This window comes from Solanum tuberosum, unplaced genomic scaffold (genome assembly GCF_000226075.1).
Source record: "Solanum tuberosum cultivar DM 1-3 516 R44 unplaced genomic scaffold, SolTub_3.0 scf00003, whole genome shotgun sequence".
NCBI lineage: Eukaryota > Viridiplantae > Streptophyta > Magnoliopsida > Solanales > Solanaceae > Solanum > Solanum tuberosum.
In genome coordinates, this window is record NW_006238929.1 from 1,795,079 (window position 1) to 1,821,646 (window position 26,568).

General features: G+C 37.1%; 1 protein-coding gene across 2 annotated transcripts in view; it reads left to right on the plus strand.

The window, feature by feature from the left end:
• The window catches only part of LOC102601188 (uncharacterized), a 29,180-nt gene extending 4,429 nt beyond the window's left edge, over positions 1-24,751 (plus strand). Inside the window, exons 2-10 of one of the 2 annotated variants that reach the window (XM_006338121.2) lie at positions 5,444-5,721; positions 5,809-6,144; positions 6,231-6,446; positions 10,490-11,136; positions 12,075-12,171; positions 12,257-12,310; positions 12,400-12,500; positions 14,888-15,096; positions 23,953-24,751. In XM_006338121.2, the coding sequence (XP_006338183.1) occupies positions 5,506-5,721; positions 5,809-6,144; positions 6,231-6,446; positions 10,490-11,136; positions 12,075-12,171; positions 12,257-12,310; positions 12,400-12,500; positions 14,888-15,096; positions 23,953-24,584 (2,508 nt within the window). In that variant the 5' untranslated portion in view covers positions 5,444-5,505 and the 3' untranslated portion in view covers positions 24,585-24,751. Of the gene's footprint in view, positions 1-5,443; positions 5,722-5,808; positions 6,145-6,230; positions 6,447-10,489; positions 11,137-12,074; positions 12,172-12,256; positions 12,311-12,399; positions 12,501-14,887; positions 15,097-23,946 lie in introns of both variants that reach the window. The other variant, XM_006338120.2, reaches the window with a different exon arrangement.
• The last annotated feature ends 1,817 nt before the right edge of the window (positions 24,752-26,568 follow it).

The following is a 26,568-nucleotide window of genomic DNA, read 5'->3' on the forward strand; positions in this document are numbered from 1 at the left end:
ATATGTATTTCCGTTGCAAATTGCTATTTGCTGCTTATAAAAGCTAGAGTCGATGAAAGGAGGGTCTTACCTCTATCTTAGGTTCGTAATATGCCTCAAAACCTTCAAATATATTCAAACCCTTGCTGTCCCAACACTAAAGTGTGATATGCTACGCAATCGATAAAACAAATTATACCACGATGATGAGCCCAACGCGTAGAACAACTTTCGTCAAGGACTTAAGTCGAGAAAATCTATACGTCACTTGATCCTAGAAATGAGTTTATCTATTTTCTCTGGTTATTAGCTTAAAAATGAAGAAAAATTTCGAAGAAGAAGATATATGCAACTTTCCACCGACCTAGGGCCCCACCTCACGTGCTTGCTTGCGCAGTCTTACGAAAATGCGAATATATCTCTATTCTGAAGTCGTATGAACAAACGGTTTGATGCGTTGGAAACTAGACTCGTAGACCTTCGATTCGATAGTTTGTGGGCCCCATAAATCTTTATAGATTGGGAGAAAACCTCCAAGACATTTGACCCAATTTCAGAGAAATCTTTAAGAAGGAACTTACGATAACTTCCGCCAACTTTTATTTTGCCACTTACCTAACTTCAAAACTTGAGATGCAACACTTGAACACTTAAAATAGGACATACCACATCATTCTTAATTTATTACCCACCCTCCTTGTCTTCCATGGAGATACGAGTAATTTTAGACGTTTCGGAAAGTCCGGGTGTTACACTTTTCGACAAGCGTAGTCCTTTTTTTGTAAGGGAAAATTGAGCATAATTGATAGTTATTATTATTTTGAGAGTAGTATCGAGCACTGAATTGGGTAAAAGTCTATTATAACTCAAAAGTCCCAATAAACTACGTAGCCAACGTAGGATAGGATAACACTAATTCTTCGTGCGACTCCTCACTGCCTCTGAGAAGGCCTATTAGATGGATCCATAATTACAATATCATCCTATACTCCATCAAAGTATAGGATGACCCTTGCAACGTGGGCGAAACATTTTATCATTGCTAGGCTCATAGGAATAATTATCGGTTAGAGAAACTCCCACAAGTAAAGTATATTATTTTCATATTGTTTTTATTACATATCTTTATTGTATAACTCAAAGGGTTTTCACTTCATATTCATATATTGATTTAGTTGAGTTGCTTTAGTCCTTCAGTTCGGTTATTATTTTATTCAGCCATATTACATACTTGTACATTCAAATGTACTGATGTCTTTCGATGCATCTTTTTATGATGCAAATACATGTGTTCATGATCATCAACATGCGTTTCGTTGAGATCACTTTGTTCTTCAGATATTTTTGGTGAGCCTCCATTCTTTATGGAGGACTCCACATTTATTTTCCTGTTATTGTTGAGTTGTCATGGGTTTTGTCCCGACATCTATCCTAGTTTTAGATGATTCATAGATAGTTAGAGTTGATGAGTCTCTCAGTATGTTTCTTTCTGTTTTGAGATCTTGAAAACTATTACTTATACTTTATTAAGTATTTCTCGACATTTATTTGAGACTATTGAGTTTACTTATGCATTTAAAGTTTCCTATTTGCTTGAGTAAGTCTTCCGCTAAGTAGCCAGCCCAAGGGTTCACTTGGGGACCAACGATGGTTCTTGAGTGCCGGCCACGTCCATGATGTAGGCTCGGGGCGTGACAATACTTAAGAGTTTTGGTACTTCGACTTTCAATTTCTATGAGGTTGTTTCCACATAGTTGTTTTAATGACAAAAGATTGAGTTTATGACGTTTGATTATTTATTGTTTTAAATTGTTTTTAGTGTTTTATATAATGAGTTTGCTTCTAAATAATGATTGATGGGTTAGACTGGTTAGTAATTGGTTCTCCCACTGGATGGTTAGTATGAGTGTCACTCCCGATGGTCTGGATGACGGAGGAAGTGATAATGATGGTAGTAGAGGCAGTGTGAAACGACCCAAAAAATGTCCGAAAATGTGCTTCGGAAACACCTATAATTGTAATTTCCATATATCTCAAAATCCGTGCATGATTTCGGAAATTCGACTTCATATTCTTATTCAGGGGGTCAAATTGAGTGGGAAATGGGTCTAACCCGAATTTTAGAGCAACCGTATCAAAATTCGAAAATCGCAAAAAATGCGATTTTGAGGGTCAACTTTAAAGGGGCATATCTCTCAGCACACAAGGAACTGGAAGGAGCTCAAACTATCAAAATTAAAGCTCTGTGAGTTAGCTTTCCAACGCAATTTGTTTCACCTCATTCCGAGTTAGGATGAAGGAGTTATGATCATTTTCGTAAAACATGTCCGGGCAGAGGTGCAAATTCCAGTGAGCAAATTCACTGTAGCGGCTAGGACGTTTTTTCTTTTATAAAAGAAGATATGTCCCATACTTAGTTATAATTTTTTCTAGCTTCAAAACACTCAAAAACACTCTCTAAGCCCTCTTCAAAATTTCACCAAGATCTTCAACCAAATTCAAACATCTCAACCTCTAATTCCGGATTCAAGACTCAAATCTCAAGCTTCAATTCTCCATTCCAATCTTCATCAAGGATTCTCCAAAGTTGAGGTATGTGGGTTGATTGTGGAAACCTTCCTTTCCACAAGTCCAACCATTTATCCTCTATTTTTACTTCAAGTTTATGGGTCCTTATGATCATTTATGAACTCTTGAATTATGGAAATATTACTACACATCCTATTATGGTCTATTTTTGTATATTATCATGAAATGGAATGATTATATGATGTTTATGGTTTTCATGCCTCAATGATCAAATTATGAAGGTTGTTATATATGTATATATATATGTATGTTGTTGGTGGGCTAATTTATATGTATTTCGGAATTGGTTGGACTTAGTACTCTTGAAACACATGATTTTATTTACATGAACAAGTAGCCCACCATATGTTTGATAAAATGCCATTTATAGAATTCTTATGAAATGGAAGGTCCAATGTACGTCCTATGAGTCGGATGATTATATAAGTATTGAAATGATGATGAAATGGATACATGTATATGATTTTCTCTATATACGTGTTGTGAGTCGACCAAGCCTAGTACGGGGGGTAGTAGGCCCGTATAACCGTATCGAGGGGTTGGTACCTTGGTTGCCTAGTACGGGGGGTAGTAGGCCCGTATAACCGTATCGAGGGGTTGGTACCTTGGTTGCCTAGTACGGGGGGTAGTAGGCCCGTATAACCGTATCGAGGGGTTGGTACCTTGGTTGCCTAGTACGGGGGGTAGTAGGCCCGTATAACCGTATCGAGGGGTTGGTACCTTGGTTGCCTAGTACGGGGGGTAGTAGGCCCGTATAACCGTATCGAGGGGTTGGTACCTTGGTTGCCTAGTACGGGGGGTAGTAGGCCCGTATAACCGTATCGAGGGGTTGGTACCTTGGTTGCCTAGTACGGGGGGTAGTAGGCCCGTATAACCGTATCGAGGGGTTGGTACCTTGGTTGCCTAGTACGGGGGGTAGTAGGCCCGTATAACCGTATCGAGGGGTTGGTACCTTGGTTGCCTAGTACGGGGGGTAGTAGGCCCGTATAACCGTATCGAGGGGTTGGTACCTTGGTTGCCTAGTACGGGGGGTAGTAGGCCCGTATAACCGTATCGAGGGGTTGGTACCTTGGTTGCCTAGTACGGGGGGTAGTAGGCCCGTATAACCATATCGAGGGGTTTGTACCTTGGTCCCTAGCTCGGGGGGTGGTAGGCCCGGGTAACCACATTGAGGGGTTTGTACCTCTTTCGCCTCTCCAAGGGGGTGGTAGGCCTTGGAAAGTATTATATTGATGGTCACTCACCACACATGTACTACGTCCCACTAAATATGATTTTTATGTAAGCGTCATTATATATATATCGTTTCATTAATGTGCTATCTAACGGGTATTATTATGCATTTTCCTATGATGTCCATCTATCATCTCATATACTTAGTACATTCAAACGTACTAACGCATACTCTATGCCTACATGATGTCACCATGTAGGGACCGGAGCACCGCTTGACCCTCCTCCTCCGCGTGGCTAATACGATTTTCTATCAAGGTTATTGGTGAGTCCTCCATTCCGGGGACGTTGCTCATGATCTTTTGCTATGTATAAGACCTTTCTTTTTAGTTATGTTTTGACTATGAGGGTGAGCCCGGTAGTTTGTCTTGGCCCCCGCTAAGTACTCATGTTTAGAGGTGGTGTTGGACAAGTTGTGTATTATGCTTGAGCTTGACTCATCTATGGTATTTATGTATCATTTCTTTTTTTTTTCTCTTGCTCCCTTAGTCCCGATTTCCCCCTTTGATTATGCTTATTGCTTATGGTCATTTTAATTGCTTCCGCGACCAAGGATGTGTAATGATACGCTATGAGGCTTATTTGGGGTTCCTTCGGGTTCCCCATTCGCCGGTCACGTCTAGGCCCTAGGCTTGGGTCGTGACACAGTGATAGTGGAGAAAGAAGTGGTGATGGTGGAGAAAGAAGTGGTGGTAGTGGAGGATGACGAAGAAGCGGAAGTAGTGGTGATGGAGGAAAAAGTGACAGATGAATAAGAAGAGAAGGTGATGGTGATGACAGTGATATAGCAACAACAGAAGGGGGAGGGGATGATTTTGGTGCGTTGGGTGATATCATTATTGTCGAACTGTTGAGAACTCCAAAAATGAAAATGAATTAAAAAAAATTCTGGTATGGAATCATAGTGCATTTAGCATTGGGTAGACCTCATATAATAACTGTCCCAGCTCTACCAGGCGACAAAAAAAATGGGGATGAGATGGGAAGATAGGTTTTGTGTAAATAATAAAATTTGAGGATTTAAAAATTAGTGTTATTAGCACTACTGTTAAAATTGCTATCTCTATTTAATAATTACAGGAAAAATTATGTAGAATAACAAACATTTAGCCTATATTAGGTACTATAGCTACAATTTAAGAAAATTGTAATTCGCGATTACAGTTTCTCCAATTCTTGCAATTCGCCTGATTTGTATAATTCACTTGATTTGTATAAATATAGAATTTGTATAATTCAGTTTCTGATTGTATAAATCAAGAATTTTGTATATGCTTACCATAGCTATTTGTATATGATTTATGAAAAATTCATAATAAATTATCCTATTTGTATATTGACAAGCGAAACTACAAACAGAGTTCTGAAAAAATCCTAAATATATAAATATATAATTTGTATATAAACCTTATTTGTATATTCTCAAGTAAATATACAAACAGAAGAAATATACAAACCACATTCTGCATAGCAAACAGAACTATAGCTATAGAGCGCAATTATCAAAATTATATCTATAGAGCCTTATTATGTCTATTATATTTGATATTCCTGAAATTTTCTCATAATTAAATCACTTTTTCTTAATTTTGAAAGTGGTTTAAGTTTTTGTGACCTCTATTTTTTTTTTTTGGCTATTTAGGTTTAGCCCTTTAAAAGAGTTCCAAAATTTGGTGTACATTCCATTATCAGTTGCGGTTGAAGATGACAACATCAATTGGGAGAGAGTTGTTGCTGAAGCCACCGAATTATTTGTTCAAAGGAGTGTTACGAACTCCGGTAGGAATTAGTGTGACAGTTAGAAGAAGAAAAGCTTATAATCCCTCTTTCTTTTCAAACTCTACGTTTTTTGATAATCATGTCAACCCCAGGTTGTGTTCCAGTGATGGCATGGGTGAAGTTTATGTTAACCCTCACCAGGTGAGTCTGTAATCCGAGTTGCTCTTTGTTATTGTTAGTGTTAAAGCATAGATTGACAATATGTGAATCTTCATTCTTCATTTCCAGGATTTTGATATGATAAATGATGCCTCATCTAATGTTGCATTGTTTGTTCGGATGCTTGGCTTGGACCATGACCATCTAGATAGAGAACAAGCAGTAATTGCTCTCTGGAAATATTCACTTGGTGGAAAGCAGTGTGTTGATATGATACTGCAGTTTCGAGGTTCTGTTAATCTCACTGTGAACCTTTTAAGGTCTGAGTCTAATGCTGCTTGTGAAGCTGCTGCTGGTCTATTAAGGATGATATCCTCTGTGGATATGTATAGAGACCTTGTGGCAGATAGTGGTGCTATTGAAGAGATAAATGCCGTCCTCAGACGTTCTTCCCTCTCCTCAGATGTGCAAAATCTACTTCATTTTTTTTTACTCTCCTAATGTCCTTTTGACACAAGGATTGAGCCTAAAGCTTTAAATCATGTATGTAGGTGATGGAGCAAGGGTTATGTACATTGTGGAATTTATCTGTGGATGAGAAACTAAGAAACAAAATTGCCAACTCAGATTTCCTGCCTTTACTAATAAAGTTCCTCGAGTACAAAGAAGTGCAAGTGAAGGAGGCAGCTGGAGGGATTCTGGCAAATTTGGCATTGACTGCTTCTAATCACAATAATATGATTGAAGCAGGTGTCGTTCCAAAACTGGTGAGGCCAGTTGATTCTTGCACTTTTGTTTTTGCGAAGATATATTTATTGATCTAGAATATATTTATGAGTGTTCCAGAATTGCGAAAATTTTATATGAAATCAATCAACTATCCCTCAATCCTACACTAGCTGTGAACAGCTATACAAAATTCCTTGAATCCATGCTGCTCTGTTCATGTGTTCCAGTACAAAAACAGAGATAAACAATTTGTTTTTCAATGCAACTTAGCGGATCTCTATATCTCTATGTCTCGTATTTATCTCTATATGGACCTTTGCGTCTTCTGTTCTGTTGTGCTCTTAACTAAGTCTACATTTCTTGAAGAGATTTTAAGTCTTCAGAGACAACTTCCCTAAATATAATTTTAGGATTACCTCATCTCATTATACCACCTTCAAGTTACCTGGTCTCCTTCTGTCACCTTCAGACGTCATAGTGACTTATTCTTTCAGTAGAAGTTGACAGCCATTTCAGAAATTTCTGACTAAAATAACGCAGATGAGAGTTTGATAAGGCAAAAGAGGACTCAGTCTACTGGAAGTCTTAAATTGCTACCTTGGAATGTACTGGTCAGATGCATTGCGAATATGGGGGTTCTTTAGGAACCAATTAATTGGGTTTCCTTGCCCAATTCTTGCAGGTTCATGTGGGAACCTTTTTGTGCAAACTATTTTAGAACTTGATTTAGAAAATGTTGGTGGATGATGATAAAGTACTATTCTACGTCTGTGGGTTTCATCAATTATACCTTCAAGTGACTGTGAGCTCTAATGGAAGAACAATATATTGACCCTAAATAGTCCTTCTTAAGACATTGTAAAGGCTGATTCAGTGCTTGCTCAAACAGTGTGGTCAAGCTTGTAAGCTCTTTTTCCTTGTCACGTGTGTGCCAATCCATCCTACATGAGGAAAACCATTGTATGCCTTATATCCCTTTTTATGCCGCCCTGTAAAAACTGTCTACCTTTAGATTGTCTCAAGGAGTGGCAGTCTTGGGACAGTTAGAAATGTTGTCCTACTAAAGTGATAGTTGATATAGTTTTTTTTCCCCTTCATTTCTTGGAAGCCATGCCCCCAAAAAATGGCCACTTATCACTGTCTCAGGATGTATAGGACATTACACACATAGCTAGAATGATAGACTTACTGGAGTTGGGCGGTTAGGAAGAAATTTTCTGCTTACATCAATTCAAGTTCTCAAAAAAAACCTTTTTTTTGATGAAGTAATAAATTTTATCAGTGTTGAGCAAAACATGCTAGTATACCAAAAACTACTTAACCTACAAAACGAAATGGTCTTCTATGAACTACACTCAATCTTGAGTCCATTGTGTTTTGCACCCCTAACATATGTCCTCTTTTGTGATTTGCATCCTGTCCTTTTTTTTTTTAATGATTCTCAACCCTAATGTCTTTATTTTCTTGCAAAATAATGAAACCAATCTCTTTTTGAATTTTCTACGAGGCAAAACTGGAATACAATTAATAAAAAAAATAAAATGACACAAAATTAATGAAAAGAGGTCAATAGAAAAGGAAGTGAATACAGTCAAGTTCATTTTCCTCTCAGAATAATTGATGTCTCTTGGGGTCGATACACTAGACACTATTATGCTTTTCCACGTGTGAATTTTGGCACATCTCTGCATTAACTGTGGCTCCTGAATATCGGAGGCAGCAATTAGCCAAGAAATTGATGAACCTGCTGGAAGATGTCAGTGATAAGTTGTAAGCTTTTGTACAATGGACTGATAAAAGAAAAAGCACCTATACAATGGAATAACTGGTCTTTGCTAAAATCCATTACCGAGAGATTAATGCCTGTGATAATTCCAGTCCTGGAAGCAAAAGCACATTGAGAAAACCACTCATGCTTTAAATTGTATGGAGTTTCCATACATTGTAAAATGTTATTCACAGATTTCATGAATCCTGGTTGCACTTTTTGAATTCATCTTTCCGAATTTATCATTTTTTCATTTCACAGTTCTCTTTTAGGTAGAGCAGACTTCCAGATCATTGCGAAGTTGTATTTAATTTAACTTGGCATGCGTAGTTTGTTTACACCTTTTCCTCTTATTGGTTTTAATCTAGCTCGTGGTTTGTTTCACTTCCTTTTATTTGGGCTCTTTTCATCTGCAGTGTCTCATTTAATTTTAATCAATTTGTTTATTGGTTATCGCACTATTCTGTTGTTATCTTTGCTCCCTTTTGGTAGACTTTGCACCGTTTCTTTGTTACTTACTATCTTTTTTTTTTCACTGTCTCCTTCTTCACTTGAGCTGAGGGTCTTTCGAAAATAGCCTCTCTATCTCCACAAGGTAGTCGTAAGGTCTGCGTTCATTCTACCCTCTCCAGACCGAGTCTTATGCGATTTCACTGGGTACACTTTTTAGCCTATGTATAACTAATGCTTGCATTACTAATACACTCTATTGTATATTGACATATGTATTACTAATATCATGGATTTCTATGCATTATTAATGCAATGGGTTCTAATGCATGCAATAGCATGGTTAAACACACAATTGTCCCACCAAACCCTTTCCACCATATTTGTGGAGGGTATTTTTGTAAAAAAATATTTTTTTAAAAAAACTTGTGCAATGCATGTTATTTTTAATACACCACCAAGCACTACATAAGAAAAATCTTAGCATAACTAATACACTATGTTCTGCATTATTCTTATACACTCTACCAAACGACCCCTAGTGACAAGATTCTTAACTGAACAAAGTTGACTTCTACACCTTCCAAAGCCCCTTTATTTCGCTCTCTCCATACTACCCACATAAGAGCTAGTGGTGGCGCAAGCTTCCACACCCTACTTCTTCTCCTACTACCATAGCTCGAATGGGCCATTACCTCTTTCACCTAGCATCACCCAAATATACCAAACCATATTGAGAATTTCCCACCATAGTCTTGATGCTACCGTACAATAAATGATGAGATGGTTGACATCTTCACCCAAACCCTTGCACATATAACACCAGCTAACATAAGTAACTTCTTCTTCCACAAAATCCAAATCGACCTATACGAAAAAGTTCAACTCCTCCCTATACAAAAGTTTTCCATAATTGGATTTAACAGAGAAAGCTCCATTATCCTTCTCCCCTCCCTAAATACATAATGTCTATCTTGTGGGTAAATCAATAAAACTTTGGGATTCTGCCACCTTGCAATCCTGAAAATTCCTCCTGAATTGTATCTCTAATTCGAAAAACACTTATCCATTATGTAATCTTCGGACTCGTTGGACTTTCATCTCATTCTGACATGAAATTATGTAGATGATCGGAAAACTAATGCTCAAAATGTTGTCCTTGCACCACCTGTTCCTCCCAAACTAACCCTCCTCAAAAAAGAGAACCTATCGGCCATCGGGTGACTTTCCCTACTGCATTAGGCTTGGATGTGTCAGTGTTGCTTGTTACCCCTATTCTGATAGGAACACCTGGATTTTCCATGTAACATTAAGAAAAAGAGATCTAGAATATAATTAGTTGGTTCTTGAACAAGTATATGGAGAGAAAGAACCTATTAAAATAAATACAGAAATGGACTAAAATATAATTTGTTGGTTCTTGAACAATGATAGGTAGGGAAATAACCTAATAGAACCAAATAGATTCAGAGTAGGATTGGAAAAGAAATGGAGATCATGGTGCATGATTTATATATTAATGCTGCAAATCATGCCAATGATCACACGAGTTGACAATGTAATTAACTAATAAGACATTCATGAAGAAATTGTTATAACAGTTGGTTTAAGCAAGAATGTCTAAAGTTTCACTAGTCTCATCTTCTGCTTATTACTTATAGGTGATTTGATCTGTGAAAACATTGCTAATTTGTTGGATCTCTTGTAAAAACTGCAACGTCCAGAAAGAAAGTTTACTTCTTTTTTCTAATAATAGTCTCTGTCACATTTTGGGCTGGATTTTTTAATCCAGTTTTTGGTGCTTAATGTCTTTGATGCTGCAAGTCTGAAGCTTACTGAATTTCATTGCCTCGGACTATGCAGGCAATGCTCTTGAAAAATGAGGTGGAGGGATCTAAGGTCATTAAAAATGAAGCGACAAACGCATTGCTGGAACTTGCAAAAGATGAGTACAGCAAGATTCTTATCATGGAGGAAGGTCTTCTTCTTGTCCCTTTAGTTGGTGCAGCTTCCTACAAGTCCTTCAGACCACCTCTGTATTCATGGCCTTCTTTGCCTGATGGCACCAAAATTGAAAAAAACCCAAAACCTTCAAGATTTGGTGCCTCTGAATTACTTCTTGGATTAAATATTGAGGATAATAATGTAAACATTGAGGAAGGAAAGATGAATGCAATGGTAGGACGCACTCGACAACAATTTCTTGCACGTATTGGGGCAATTGAAACTGAAGAAGAGAACAAATCCAGGGGTGGACTTCCTTCGAATCCAAGGTTTACTCTTTTGCCGTGGATTGATGGTGTGGCTCGGTTGGTATTAATTCTTGGACTTGAAGATGAGTCAGCTATTGCTAGAGCTGCGGATGCCATTGCAGATGCGTCTATTAATGAACATATGCGAGTTTCATTTAAAGAAGCAGGTGCTATAAACCCTCTTGTTCAGCTAATTAGCTATCCTAGTGACACTGTTAAATTAGCTGTTCTTCGGGCAATACAGAGGCTGTCTATCAGGTATCAAATTAACTCCTAACATGTTCTCCTCTCCCATGTAGTAATTGTGACACATGACTTATCTGGTCAAGTCTTTATGTGATTATGGCTCTGTGGCAAGGTTCATCACTTTATGCAGTGAACTGTGAAGGTTCTCTCCGTTTTGTAATATTGATGTTAAGGCATTATCATCTGATAATTCACTCTAGAAAGGGTGAATTCTTCCTCCATTATGCGCTTACCTTGAAAAAAATACAATTCATGGCTCTGGGGTTGGGGTGAGTTCTTAAAAGAATCTTATTGTAAAGCAACTTGTTCAATCCTTGTGATTCTGTTAGGTTTGCTGTTATTTGACAAAACTTCACATGTAATTCTTGTATTCCCATTTCCATAGTCATGAGGCATTGGTGACATGTTGCAGCGAAGTGTTCAATCTGTTTGACTCCCTGCAATGTTTCAAAACCTTCTGCTTAATACTTAGCAGAATGCTCTTTTCCTTCTTTGGACTTTACTTTTAAGAGTACCGTGATCCGGTCTATGCATTTTGGAGAGGGCGAAATTCTTCTGCCATTATGTGCAACTTTCTAAGTGAATATGACTCTTGCCGCTTTGATATTAAGCCAAACTCTTAAATAATGTAATTGTTAAATCTAAAGTTAGAAGGATTAAATAAAATTATGATGCTGCTGTCACACCCAGACTTCTACTTACTCCATCAGTTGGAGTACATTTTCAGCTCATCACAACTTTCACACTCATTCTTGTAGTTAAATACAATTTTTCCATGTTGTATGTGATCGCTCACACTATAACTTCAAAGAGTTTGGAACAGAACTCTTTATACACTTTGGTTCCTGTTTTGTACTCTCCTTTGTTTAAAATTAAGTTTATCTGTTCTGTTCAGCATGCACTGAACACCTTTGGCTAATTTATATTGTTTCATATCTTTGTGGATGAAGTGATGACGTATGCCAAAGGTTGGAAGAACAAAATGCTTTGTATTCTTTGGTTGACTTGCTCAGTAACTCAGAGATCTCTAAGAGCTTAACAAGAATGGTACTGCAATTTTTTTTCCCCACTAAAATGTTGATCAGTCAGATTCTTGTACCGCAGAGGTAAAATGAAATTATTTCCTATGCAGATATTGGACATTCTTACTCGGATCCTAGATCCTAGCAAAGAAATGAAATCAAAGGTCTGTATCTATCGCTCATTAGTTCTTAGGGGAGCTCAAACTCTTTCCACAACCTCTCTGAGTGACTCTTTTCTTTCTGGGTTATTCAGTTTTATAATGGACCAGTTAATGGGTCAATAAAGGCAAGGAGTGCAGCAAGAAATGCTGGGTTCACTGGAAATGAAAATGTGAAAGTTGCATCAACTACCAGGTTTCATGTGTTTTTTTGCATATTTTACCTCCTTCCCTTTGTATCTATGCGTTCCACCACGACCTTGAATTGCTTAGTTCATGAATACTTGTTCCAATGATATCAATTCTGCAGTGCTTTTTGATAAGCCTACAATATTTATTTGGAAGATTTTAGTTCTTAATGATAAGAGCAATCACTTGCTACATTTTTCTATGTGCATTATTAAGATTTCAGGGTTCATGATTAGAATGATATGTTAAATTTATGCTCTTAGGTCCAAAGACTCATTCCTTCACCATCCTTCTATATTTTTACAAGATATACGGTAAAGGGCATATCTAGGGAAGTTTTGGTTCCTGCTCAATTTATGCTGAAACTATTCTTCCAATGATCTTGTTGACATGGTAAATGCATAAAATATATGTATTTTAAGTTCCATAGTGTGAGAAATATTGAAAAAGAATATTATTGAATTGTTGTTGTGTCTACATTATTACATTGAGACCCAATTTATAGACACTAGAATACAATCCTTTACCAAGTAGGATACTATTTTCTATTCTCATTTTATTTCTATTCCTATTCCTATTCCTATTCCTATTCTAAATAAGATTGTATAAACTTATTCCTATTCTAATAAGATTGTATAAACTTGTTCCTATTCTAATAGGATTGTATAAACCTATTCATGTTCTAACACTCCCCTTCAAGCTAGTGCATACAATTCATGTACCTAGCTTGTTACAAATGTCATTAATACGAGAACCGATGAGGGGGTTGGTGAGATATTTGCAAGTTGATCAGTCTACTTCACAATATTACAATTAATCTCAATGTGCTCGTCTTCTCATTAAATATTGGATTTGATGCATAATGTCAGTCAATCTCAATGTGCTTAATCTTCTCATGAAATATTGAATTTGATGCATAATGCCGATAAAACACAGAGTGATAAAATTACAGTGTTGAATGTCCCAAACCAAACTTGCAAAGACTGTTTACACCATAGAGTGACTTACATAATCGACATACAAGGCTACTAAACCCCTCCCCTCCCCCAGCAACAAAGTGCTCAAAATCTAGTATAAAGTATATGGATAATGTTAGAATCAATAGATGAGTCGATATTAAACAAAAAAAGTCATCGAAAAATTGGGCGGAACATGCTCATATGCTGGAATATTAGATTTGATGGCTAAAAATGGTCATACTCTAAGAAATAAAATTATATGGGTAGGGTCGGAATGATGACACGACCCAACTGGAAAATGAGAAATAATATGAGTAGGGTGGGAATGATGGCACGACCTTACTGAAAATGAGAAATTATATGGGTAGGGTTAGAAGGATGACATAACCCTACGCAAATAAAATTTGAGGAGTCACCGGAAAAACGAATGGAACTACGCAAATCAAATCTGAGGAGTCACCGAAAAGACATGGTGCTATGCAACTCAGATATGAGAAAGTAGTAATGGCACGGTGCTACACAAATTAATTATGAAAAGTAGTCACCAGAATAATGGCATGGTGCTACACATATTAGCTATAAGAAAGTAGTCACCGGAATGATGGCACGGTGCTACAAAAATTAAATATGAAAAAGTAGTCACCGGAAAGATGGCACGGTGCTACACAAATCAGATATGAAAAAGTAGTCACCAGAAAGATAGCACGGTGCTACACAAATACCGACAGATATGGGGTCGACACAAAACAGTCCTAAAAAGTCATCGGAAATTGACGCACGATGACCTATCTAACTGAGTTTTCTTCCCCTGAAGATGAGGTTCATGCATATATCATTGATATCACTTTTGTTAACATAATTATTGGTCAGATGGGCGGCATATATGGGTAATAGCCACCCGTCGGCAGCGGAAACTCTTTGATTTTCTACCAAGATCGTAGAGGCTCTGATACCATGTGAGAAAATATTGAAAAAAGAATATTATTGAATTGTTGTCGTGTCTACATAATTACATTGAGACCCTATTTATAGACACTACAATACAATCCTTCCTTAACCATGTAGGATACAATTTACTATTCCTATTTCTATTTCTATTCCTATTTCTATTCTAAATAGGATTGTATATATAATAAACCTATTCCTATTCTAATAGGATTGTATAAACTTATTCTATTCTAATAGGATTGTATAAACCTATTCATGTTCTAACACATAATAACAACATTTGTTCATTTCCAATTATCCTTGCTTCATAAAAAAGACATTTTTCTTTACTTTTTGCAAATGAGCAGTTTGGTCAATCTGCAGCAGTTTTGAAATATTTGAAATGCAGGACTGTATTCAGTGCTTCACTAGTTGGTGTTACAGCAGATATAATACAAATCTATTAACTATTTCATGGTTGCAACAAACTCACGTTTCGTTTTTGCAGTTTGGAAACTGTCAATGTGGTGGATCTCTTAGATTCAACTGTTTTATCTCGCCTAGTTGATATCATGAGGACATCGTCTCCAGATTTGCAGAGGAAAGCTGCTTCTATCCTTGAGTTCGCTTCAGTTATTGAGCCATGCATGGAAAAGATCCTGTCCATTGACCTAGAAACTGGTCTAGATGCTGTTCTCCAGCAGAAAACTTTAAATGGTATGAGAGACTACTCGCCCTAATCCTCATCAAGACCAAGTCTTTCAGAAAGTGTGCTTATTTCTGATTATTTTTCTGTCAGTATATCAGTTGGTCCCTCTTAAAAGTATGTAGTAGTTTGATGCTGCTTCTGTTCAATATAACATGGTAATCAAGAAGTCTTAGGAAATTTCTGGAGAATACCATCTCAAAGAAGGAAACCATGCTCTTTTGTTAGATTTTAAGTAGCATCAATGTGCTAATTTCAAAAGTAGTGCCTCACTACCAAAGTAGGAGGGTAGGACATTCTTTTCTGGCATTTAGGCCTCAAATTGTGCCCCAACTTACACTTGATAGTTTTTACAGTTCACCTCACCTCAGGCATGTACTAGTTATATTTTTGGATACAGTTGTGATCCACAACATTTTACCTTCCATCTACACCAAATTATTATCATTTCTAAATCAATGAGGTTATTCTCTCTCTTTCTCTCGGGTCTAGGTACAATTCCAATTTTCACCTTCCAGTTTTTTCACTTGTCCTATTGTCCATTCTTTAATTCCCTGAATATGCTCAACAAACTCACCAATATTACTGTGAGAAATATTGGAAAAGAATATTATTGGATTGTGTATCTACATTATTTCACAGAGACCCTATTTATAGACACTGTAATACTTATTTTCCAAGTAGGATACTATTTACTATTCTTATTCCTATTCTAAGTAGGATTATATATACATATTCCTATGCTAACACTCCTCCTCAAGCTAGTGCATACAAGTCATATGTACCTAGCTTGTTACAAATGTAACTAATATGAGGATTGATGAGGAACTTGGTGAGATATCTGCAAGTTGAACATTCGACTTCACAAAATTGAAAGTCAATCTCAATGTCTTCTCATGAAATACTGAATTTGATGCATAATGTCAGTCAATCTCAATGTGCTTGGTCTTCTCGTGAAACACTAGATTTGATGCATAATGTTGATAGAACACAGAGTGATGAATTCCTGGACTGTAGTGTTGAACTTCTCAAGCCAAGCTTGAGAAGATTGTTTCAGATCATAGAGTGAGTTACACAATCGACATACAAGGCTACCATACTCCCCTTGAACAACAAAACTAGGTGGTTGCTCCATATAAACTTCTTCCTCTTGATCACCTTTTTTTCCCTTGCAAAAGCAAATTTGAAACAGAAAGTGCTCGAAATCTGATATAAAATATATGGATCATCTCAAAATCAAGAGATAAGTAGATCTTAAACAAGAAAGTTACCATAAAACTAGCCGAAACATGCTCATGCGCCGGATTACTAGATTTGATGGGTGAAAGTGGTCAAAACCTGAGAAATAAAATTATATGGGTAGGATCTGAATGATGGCACGACCCAACTAGAAAATAGAATTCATATAGGTAGGGTCGAATTGACGGCATGACCTTACTGAAAAAGAGAAATTATATGGTTAGGTCGGAATAATGGCACGACCCTACACAAATAAGAAAGTAGTCACCAGTGTTCTAAAAGGCGCTTGCCTCGACACCTTTTACTGGTAAGGCGTGGCAAGTTCAGAAAGGCGACCAAAATGCGAATGGCGAGGCGACAAGGCGTCACCTTTTTTTCTTTTTTTTTAAAGATCTGATTGAATAATTAAAAGGCAATATTAGGGTGTATTTGGTGTTTTGTAAACCCAGGAGTTCTTCTATCCATTGCGACTCTCCTCGCACCTTCGCAACCCTCTCTTCTCCAGTTCTCCTCCCTCACTACTTCACGACTCTCTTCTCCAGTTCTCCTCCCTCACTACTTCACGACTCTCTTCTCCAGTTCTCCTCCCTCACTACTTCACGACTCTCTTCTCCAGTTCTCCTCCCTCACTACTTCACGACTCTCTTCTCCAGTTCTCCTCCCTCACTACTTTGCGACTTTCTTCTTCCTCTCTTCTCCAGTTCCTGTCACTACTGACGACGAGACCTCAGTTGCTCAGCACTCAGCAGGTATGATTTTAGATTTTTATTATTTTTCTTCTCTTCTTCTATTCTTCTTCTTCTTTTCTTCTTCTTTCATATGCAGAAGAAGAAGTGCAGACTCTGTTTTTTACTCTCTTTTTTTATTTTGGAAGCTACTGATAACTGACTGCATTACTGCAATCTGCTTACATATTTAAAAAAAATAAAATTCAATCCTTTCTATATTTTTTTCTGCACTACTCAATTTAGTTATACACTAATTAATATAATATTTGCTAATATATGTTATTGCTATTGAGATTTTGGATATTTATATATGGAGTTGAATATTTTAAGTTTTTGGTATTAATTGGCGCCTCAATTCAAAAAGGTGAGCGCCTCACCGAGAGGTGAGGCAGACCGTTTTCGCCTTTTGTCGCCTTCCAAAACACTACTAGTCACCGAAAAGGACGGTGCTATGCAAATCAGATATCAGAAAATAGTCATCGAAAGGATGGCACTGTGCTACACAAACTAAATATGAGAAAGTAGTCACCGGAAGGATGGCACGGTGCTACACAAATTAGATATAAAATAGTAGTCACCGGGAGGATGGGACGGTGCTACACAAATTAGATGTAAGAAAGTAGTCATAGAAAGATGGCCCAGTGCTACATAAATTGGATAGATATGGGGTTGACACAAAATAGCCCTAGAAAGTCAATGGAAATGGACACACGGTGACCTGTCTGTCTAAGTTTTCTTCCCTTGAATATGGGGTGCATGCATATAATTTTGGCCCTACTTTTGTTAACATAATCATTGGCCAGACGGGCGGCATATATGGGTAATAGCCACCGCCGCCGGTGGAAGCTCTTTGATTCTCTACCAAGATCGTAGAGGCTCTGATACCATGTGAGAAATATTGAAAAAAAATATTATTGAATTGTGTATCTACATTATTACACAAAGACCCTATTTTCTTTTATTTTATTTTTGATGACAAGGGAAACCCGCAGTCACTACCCTTTGGGTGTGCACAAGGTAAAACCCCCGCTCCTATGCAATAGCTCGCAAACCACATAGGAGAGGTAACCCGCACTAGGCAAGACCGATGTGACGAGCTCGACCCAGAATGCAAACCCCTTGCTCTTGCTGGCAAGGGGTTTCGAACTTGAGACCTCCAACATGAAAGTCCCAAGCCCAAACCACTGGGCCACCCGAAGGGTACAGAGACCCTATTTATAGATACTGCAATACAATTATTTCCCAAGTAGGATACTATTTACTATTCCTATTCCTATTCCTATTTCTATTCCTATTCTAAGTAGGATTGTATATACCTATTCCTATTCTAACAATTACTATTCATATTTCTCTTTTGTGAGTGTGAGAGGAGGAGAAATTAAGAGGGAAAATTTCTTGAAGTAAGGGAAGACATTCTAATTAACTATATAATTGTGGTGCGTGATTCAATCTAATTGATCCTAACAAATATGTACTATCTTTACAAGATTCCAACACTTCCCCTCAAGCCTGTGCATACAAATCGTATGTACCAAGCTTGCTACATATTTCGTTCTGGGGATGATTAGCAACAGTGAATATATTTTGTAGGTGATCATTTGACCTTACGGACTTTGAGTCAATGTCTCCTGAGAATATCTTTTCTCCTACGAAATGATAAATTAATTTTCATGTGTTTGATCCTCTCAAGTCTCATGAAAGACTTTTAATTCAACTTAATAGATCTCGCAAATGTTGTTTCTTTGTGCAGTTGTTTGACCCATATGAGTTCAGACGTAGGTACTGCCATAGCTTAATATTCAGCTTTTGCACCCGGTCTTGCAATAGCATTTTGTTTCTTAGTTTACCCCAACTAGAATGTAGTATCCAGATTCTAGGGGTAGATCATTTTGGAGAGTGACCCTGTCCAATATCTGTATTTCGAGCAATTTGCTCATGCCCTCTATCTTCATGTAATAGACTTCTCCCTGGAGCAGTTTTTTTTATATACTTAAGGATATGAATAATTTCAAGTAAATAAATAAATATATTGAAGGATATGAATTTTAGAAGGCTGTGATTGGTCCAAAGGGCGGGTCACAGACTAATTTCTCGGTTATCAAAAAAATATATTGAAGGATATGAATTTTAGAAGGCTGTGATTGGTCCAAAGGGCGGGTCACAGACTAATTTCTCGGTTATCAAAAAAATATATTGAAGGATATGAATTTTAGAAGGCTGTGATTGGTCCAAAGGGCGGGTCACAGACTAATTTCTCGGTTATCAAAAAAAATAATATTGAAGGATATGAATTACTGCATTTTGATTATCACAAGGAGAATCCAAGAAGCGAATTGCAATTATCAGGTGAGTCACAATTGTATAATTCAAATTGCCCACAAACCTCCTATATCTTCTAGGATCACTAAGAGGCTCACCTGACCAGGTTAAGCTTACATTCAGGTTTATTGGAGTATTAACAGGTCTACAGTCGATCATTCCTGTCCCCTCAAGAATATCAAGAGCATACTTCCTATGTGAGATGGTAATATGTGATTAGGATTGAGTAACCTCAAAACCTAGGAAGTACCTTAATCAACCAAGGTCCTTGGTTTGAAAGTGTTGGATAGGATGATGTTTCAATTTGGTGATCCACTCTTTTATGATTAAATAGTCTTAATCATATTGCATTAATTATTTTATCACCTTCCTATTTATTAGTTAACAATTAAATTCTGATCAGTGAGGCGAGTACATGCAATTGTCTTTCATTTAAAAAAGAAACATTAATTTCATGATCATCTTATGACAATCATGCAATTGGCACTGGAACAATATTTAAGACAACAATAACAGTTACTACTTTCTATGTCAACATTTGGGAACCCCTGGTGACCTCTACCAGTTAAGCTGGGCATATACTCAAGTCTCTGTTGGGTAATATTCATGGGTCAATTCGGGCTATTGGTTTTTTTACAGGTTACTTTGGGAATAACCCAAATCAACCCATCACTAAAGCACTCTTGCCCAAACCCATTAAAAACTTGGGCGGGCTACAAGGGTTGGGGTCTATTTTGCCATCCCTAAATGTAGACAATTTGGATAAATTGGGTACTATTTTCTGTAGTTTGGATGAATTAGGATATCTTAACCATTTAAGAATTAAATCTAGAGTCGGAAGAAACAGGGAGTGTAAGATAATAATATAGTCCAATACTACTAATGCACTGCACCAATTATCCTTTTATTGCTCCTGTATAATAATAGAGTCAATAAAGAATGATATTGAACAATTTAGGGTGCTAGAGAAAGGATTGACTGATATAAGGTTAAAAGGACAATTAGGGACAAAAAGAAGCAAAGAACATTATTCAAAGTCAAGGAGGGTAAAAGGTGAACTGTGCGAAAGAAACAAAATTATCCGTTTGAGCAACTGAAGCTACCTGTGAAGATGTCTAGGTACTTGCAAGTACCTGATACAAAAGCAAAGTCATTATACTCCCCCTCATATAAGTAGAACATTGGATTGGGTAGGTTACCGGTGGACTCAGTCTGAGCAACATGAGCAGTTTTAGGAGGTTGATCATGTAAAGAGAAGTACTTCTCACGAATATGACCAATTTTGTGACAAAAGTTACATTTCCGTCTATTTTTTCCAAACGATTCTCATTTTTTATTTCTAGTCTTAGATGCTAGGACAGAAGAGTCTACTGATATCAGTGTGTTGTGATTGTGTGACTGGGAGGAATGGCAATTGGTGCAGTCGATGGTGCGGCAAGCCTTGGTAACTGACGGAACAAATCACCCACTGTAGGAACAGTAGGACAAACCAAGATTTGGTCATGCATTGAGTCAAGATCACATGGAGGCTCAACAGGTGCTAAGAACCCAAAAAGTCTCCGGACGTTGCTCCAATTGTTCATTAATACTTGCAGTAGCAGACATCGACTGATTATACTATTCTACAACTGTCTGGTCCTGTCCAAGATAGTTAGACAAATATATATCCTACTTTTAAAGTATGTCAATCAGAAAATCACATTATATAAGCAAGAAATGTCGTTTATGTGTAAAGCACTAGCCTTCTCCCAAATTAAATGACAAGTTTAGAATGGTCGAACAAAGAGATACCTTGAGTTAATAGACTTTCATAAAAGACTACACAATTGAGCATCGATCTTTTCAATTCTCCCTAAACTTTCTCATCGATATCCTTAGCTTGTTAACCAAGTAGATCCTAAACTCACTTACCTTTGCACCATAATCTAATAGAAGACCAAGAAAAAGTAGTTTGCGCTACCTGCCAAAGGTTCTGTGGTTATCACTTGTTCGAATTGCAATCAATGGTTTTTGAGCCAAAAGCATCCACTCCAAGTGAAATTTTTTAAATGAAAGTCAAGTAAATGGAGAAATATACTATAGAAAGGGATAAATATGAAGATATGATGCTGGAAATGCTGAAGTAGTTTGCTTGCCCGAAAAAGTCACCGGAAAAGTTGTTTGAATAAACTTCTCAAATCACTTGAGGGTCTGAAATGGTAGGTTGATTCACAAGATTTCAAGAATTTAGTCAAAGCTTCTTGGATCTTTGTCGGAGAGCTGTTGCTATGCAAGAAATAGTGGGACCTTGATGGGTGAGTTCGAATCAATAAGTGACCCAGGTAGTGGTGGGCATAAAACCGAAAAAATAAAAAAAGTGGGCCAAACCAAACCGAATTGATTTGGTTCTTAGGTCAGTTTTCGGTTTTGATTTTATTAAGTTTGGTTTTCTGTCTTAAGCTATCGGTATTTCGGTTAACTGGAAAACCAAGCTTTTCTAAGTATATATGTTAAGTTAGCCCAATTTAATTAGATAAATTCTTGGGCATTGTAGCACAAAGTAGTGTGATGGTTGCGACTTAAATCGACCTGAACAAACTATGGTTCAGTATTTGGTAATACAATCCGAAAATCGAAAAGCAAAGAACCAAACTAAAGTTCTAAAAATTTCAACTGAAGAACTGAACGTCCACCCTTGGACTCAGGTGGGTTAAGAAAGTGACTAGACAACACTGAACGCTCCAGCGCAGAACGCAGAGGTAGGTACGACTGGTGGTGCGTCAAGGCTCGTGGATGACCCTACGACAACAAAATTTCTGGGTAGGGTCACAGGAATTCAATGCTACTTGTGGCACTGGTATATGCACCGTGCTCCTGGTTAGTGACAAACCTCAAAATAGTGTATATAGTGGCCACAGAAGTCCCCGACAATGAGTATTTCTCATGATAAGTGTATATAGTGGCCACGTAAGTCTCCGATGTGAGTATTTTCTCACGATATACTCTGATACATGTGAGAAGAAATTGAGAGGGAACACTGCTTGATTATTCCGTCAAGCTACGGGGTTAGATAGTAGAATCTATATGCTCTAAAGAAGGTAAGACAATCAATCTAATTACATAATTACAAGGAACGAGTCAATCTAATTGATCTTTACTGATATATAACAAATTTATGTGGCATACTTTGCTTTTTAGTTAGTCCAAAATAGAACGTCACCTTTCGTTAATTAGAAACAATCTGACTTTAAAATTTCCCTTTTTCCACTAATGAAATAATTTGTTGCCACACAAATGTCTAAGGTTTGTTTTAGACTACAGATTTTAAAATCTTCCTTTTTTCTTAAACTTTCTAGGACAACTTTCTATCAAGTCAAACGGTGTCACACAAATTAGGATGGAGAGAGTACTATATTTGCAAGATTCTAACCGTGAGAAAATGTCCAACCACCCAGATCTTTTTTTTTGAAACTGGTAATGTTGTATTCCTCAGCATTAAGGTATGCTGGAGACCTCCAAAAAGGTAGTAACAAGCTAGAACAAGAGACTAATTACAGTAATCCTAAAAGATCTACTAATTGTTCAGCATTTTCTATACAATGTTCTTTACACCAAAAGTAGAAAGTTGCTATCCAACCTTCCAGATCTGCTTAACATGTACCGAGTTTTTGATAATAATGGTGCACCTTTTGTATTCATTGCTTTAGTGTTCTATAGCATATTTCTCTTCAGTTCAGTGGAAAAGTTAAATCTTAACCACCATAAGTTAATTTTTGTAATTGAGTAAATCTGTTGACTTACAGATGATTTGAAAATTCTTACGTATGTTACAAGCTCATTCTTTTGCTCAGGTCGGTAAAATCGTTCAAGCTGAACTAGAAGATAAATTCACTAGCCAGTGATCTTCTGCATTAATCTGTTTGTCTGAGACATGACATTTGTGGGCCAGGGTGTTCCATTCAGGGGCTGCAGAAACTTACACGCGTCTTTACTTTTTGTCTTTAGGTTTATACAAGCATATACGGTCAGATCCACAATAGGATATGTAGGTTTATGGGACCCAATAGCTTTTGTCTAGACCCTATATATGTATCATGTAGGTTTATGGGACCCAATAGCTTTTGTCTAGACCCTATATATATGTATTATGAAATTTACTAAATATCTATAAATATTTGATTGTGAACCCAGCTATTATTATATATTAACTTAAGGTTGTTGTAGGAACCCATAAATTTCAAATCCCGGATCCGTCTTTGATAGCATAGCCAGCATTATGGAGTCTAGTTAAGGTAGTTTCTACCTATAATTATGCAAATTTTGACACGTAAAATTAATAGCATTTTGTTGGGTGGGTGGTGTGTGTGTTGGGGGGGGGGGGATTCCATCTTTTGTTCTTTTGTTAAAGGAAGAAAACTTGAAGCATGGTGGATGACATGATGAAATTTAGTCATTTGTTCTTATTTACATTTGTGGTATGAAAGATCTTATGCTAAAATAATAGTCTCTATCATGACCAGAGAATATTTACATTAAATTCTGTTGCTTCCTCCTGTTGTTGGACATAACTAACTGGATTCAACAATTATATTGTAGATACAGAATCTGAAATAGATATGCAGAACCCGGAACTATATGCCCTTGAGGTAGAAGAGGCAGGTCATGCGATATCTGCAGCATCTCGATTACTTACAAGACTGCTGGACTTTGAGCAATTCTGTCATAAAGTAAATGCATCTCATTTCACAAAATTACTGCAGAAGGTTCTGAAATCTGACATCCCTCTATACCACAAAGACTGGGTTGCTGCCTGTCTTGTGAAGCTCAGCTATCTCTCTGGTCCAAATTTTGACTATGATAATCCGATCAACTTAGAAGTAACTCTTTATGAGACGATCCCAAGGCTGATAGAACAGATGAAGACCTCATATTCACGGGAAGTAGAAGAGGCTTCTGTTGTAGAACTGAACAGAATAATCTCTGAAGAGGTGGTGAATTCCACCAGAGCCGTGGCTGCAGAAGGAGGGATATTTCCGTTAGTGAAGGTGCTTGAAAATGGGAGCGAGCGAGCTGTTGAAGCAGCTCTAGCAATACTATATAATTTGAGTATGGAGAGTGAGAATCATGCTGCAATTATAGCTGCAGGAAGTGTGCCAATTTTGAGAAGACTTGTATTAGCTCAAGGGCCACATTGGATGCGAGCTCTGAGACTGCTTAGGACATTACCTACATAACCAACTCAGCTATATGCTTTTTACCAGTTGTAAAATAAAACGATATATGAAATCCTGTATTATTAGTCTTCAACCTATTTTTTTTCTAGCCAAAAACAAGCAATTAATATACAGAGATAAATGTACTTTGGTCCTGTGGACATTATAATTTCTTTCCAACTGCACAACTAGTTTTGACATTGTAAGAATTGCTGTTAGTTGTTGATTATATTTTATAAAACAAGGTAGTAAGAATTAAGTTAATTATATCTCAATTTCATCTTTGACCAAATGAAGAAAAAGAAAAGAGAGATTATTATTCTTTTTAGGGAAAAAGACAAATATACCCTTAAACTATCGTAAACGGTACACTTATAATATTAAGACATGAGTGTCTTTACGCATTTCTATCATTTATACTAATGGACATACATGTGTCCTAATCCTGTGCATCTATCCGAAATTCTTAAAGAAAAAAGAAACATTTCTAAAAGAAGCACTTTTGATAAATAAAGAGGTTACATGATTTTTTTCACTTTCAAATAAAATTATAAATGAAAAGAGTAAAATAAATTAAATCTTTACAACTCTAATCTCACTTATTGAAGATGAAAAACCACCTCTTCAAAGTGGCGAATCTTTAACCAACCCTTTTGTCAAAGTTTTCACATCACTACGGCTGGGAATGTTGTTGCGGTACCCATGTTCGGGTTCACGGGAGCATTAGTCTCCCTATTAGCTTGGGTCGTCATAGCTTGAGCCAACACTTGAAAAACGGCTGGAAAATCAGCATGAGTCACTTGTTCGGCCAAAGATTCAACTGAAACTTGAGGAACCTCGAGCTCCACATTGTCATTGACCGCGTTTCTTCTCACATAAGATCTTCAAGGGGCCATTTCCTGAAAAGGATCGAATACTATTTAGGAGAAGGATCTTTATAGGGATAGGCTCTATGGGACGACTTTAGAGTAATGAAAAAAGTGAAGTTTTCAAAATGCTTTGTAGCCTCCGATTCATATATGTGATGCGCTTCAAATTCATGAACAAGACTCTACTCAACGCGGTTTGTCAGACATTCTAGGACCTTTTCTAAAACATTGTGCTCTGATTACCAAGTTTGTCACAACCCAAAGTACACCTTAGATGTGACATGGTGTATAAGAACTCTGAGAGGCCCTACACAAGCCACTTGACATACATATAAACTATATAATAGATAAAAGCAAAGAGTTTCATCAATGAATAAAAGAGTTTGACTTTGTAAAGCAGAAATTTCATAGTCATGACAAGCCATCTAGTACATCAAAGAAAGTGGTCGGAACATAACAAGTACACCACGTACAACAGTCGAAAACTAAAATATAAGGAAACCAGAGTAAAGATGTTTTTGTCCTTAGAACATAAGGAGTCACCAACTCTACGAACTCCAAAAGATCACCAACTAGCCACAAACGGAGGGAGAGGAAGCGACACACCCTACATTGGTGAAATAATGTAGGCACAAGTTTGCATTAGTACATGGAAGTACATTCCATGTACTAAGTACGATGGATATACATAAAATATAAAATAATAATAAGGGGACATAATTGAAAACATGAATTGCATTACCAAGCTAATCATCATAAAAGCCTTTAATGAAACATCATAAAACTTGAACATAGTCAATGCATCATAAATATAAGGAAAACTTCATAAAATATTTGAAATTAACTTAGTTCGTCTTGTGGGATATGCATTTCAATCGATATAGGCCATGTGAGCTATAACATAGAATCTGGTGTCTTGCTCCCACATCAAAAAAATATGTCCTCACTTGCCAAGGCAAGGACCTTAACTTCTAGCTTAGGTGGATCCACTAGCTATGTCACTTAAGACAACCTACGGGAGTACGTAGTTAGGGATAAAGAGATTGCTACTAGAGACCCGTCCTCTACTAACGGGAGAGCCTCCATCTAAATATCCTCTCGGTGCTAAGTAAAAATCTCAATGGAATAGTCATAAC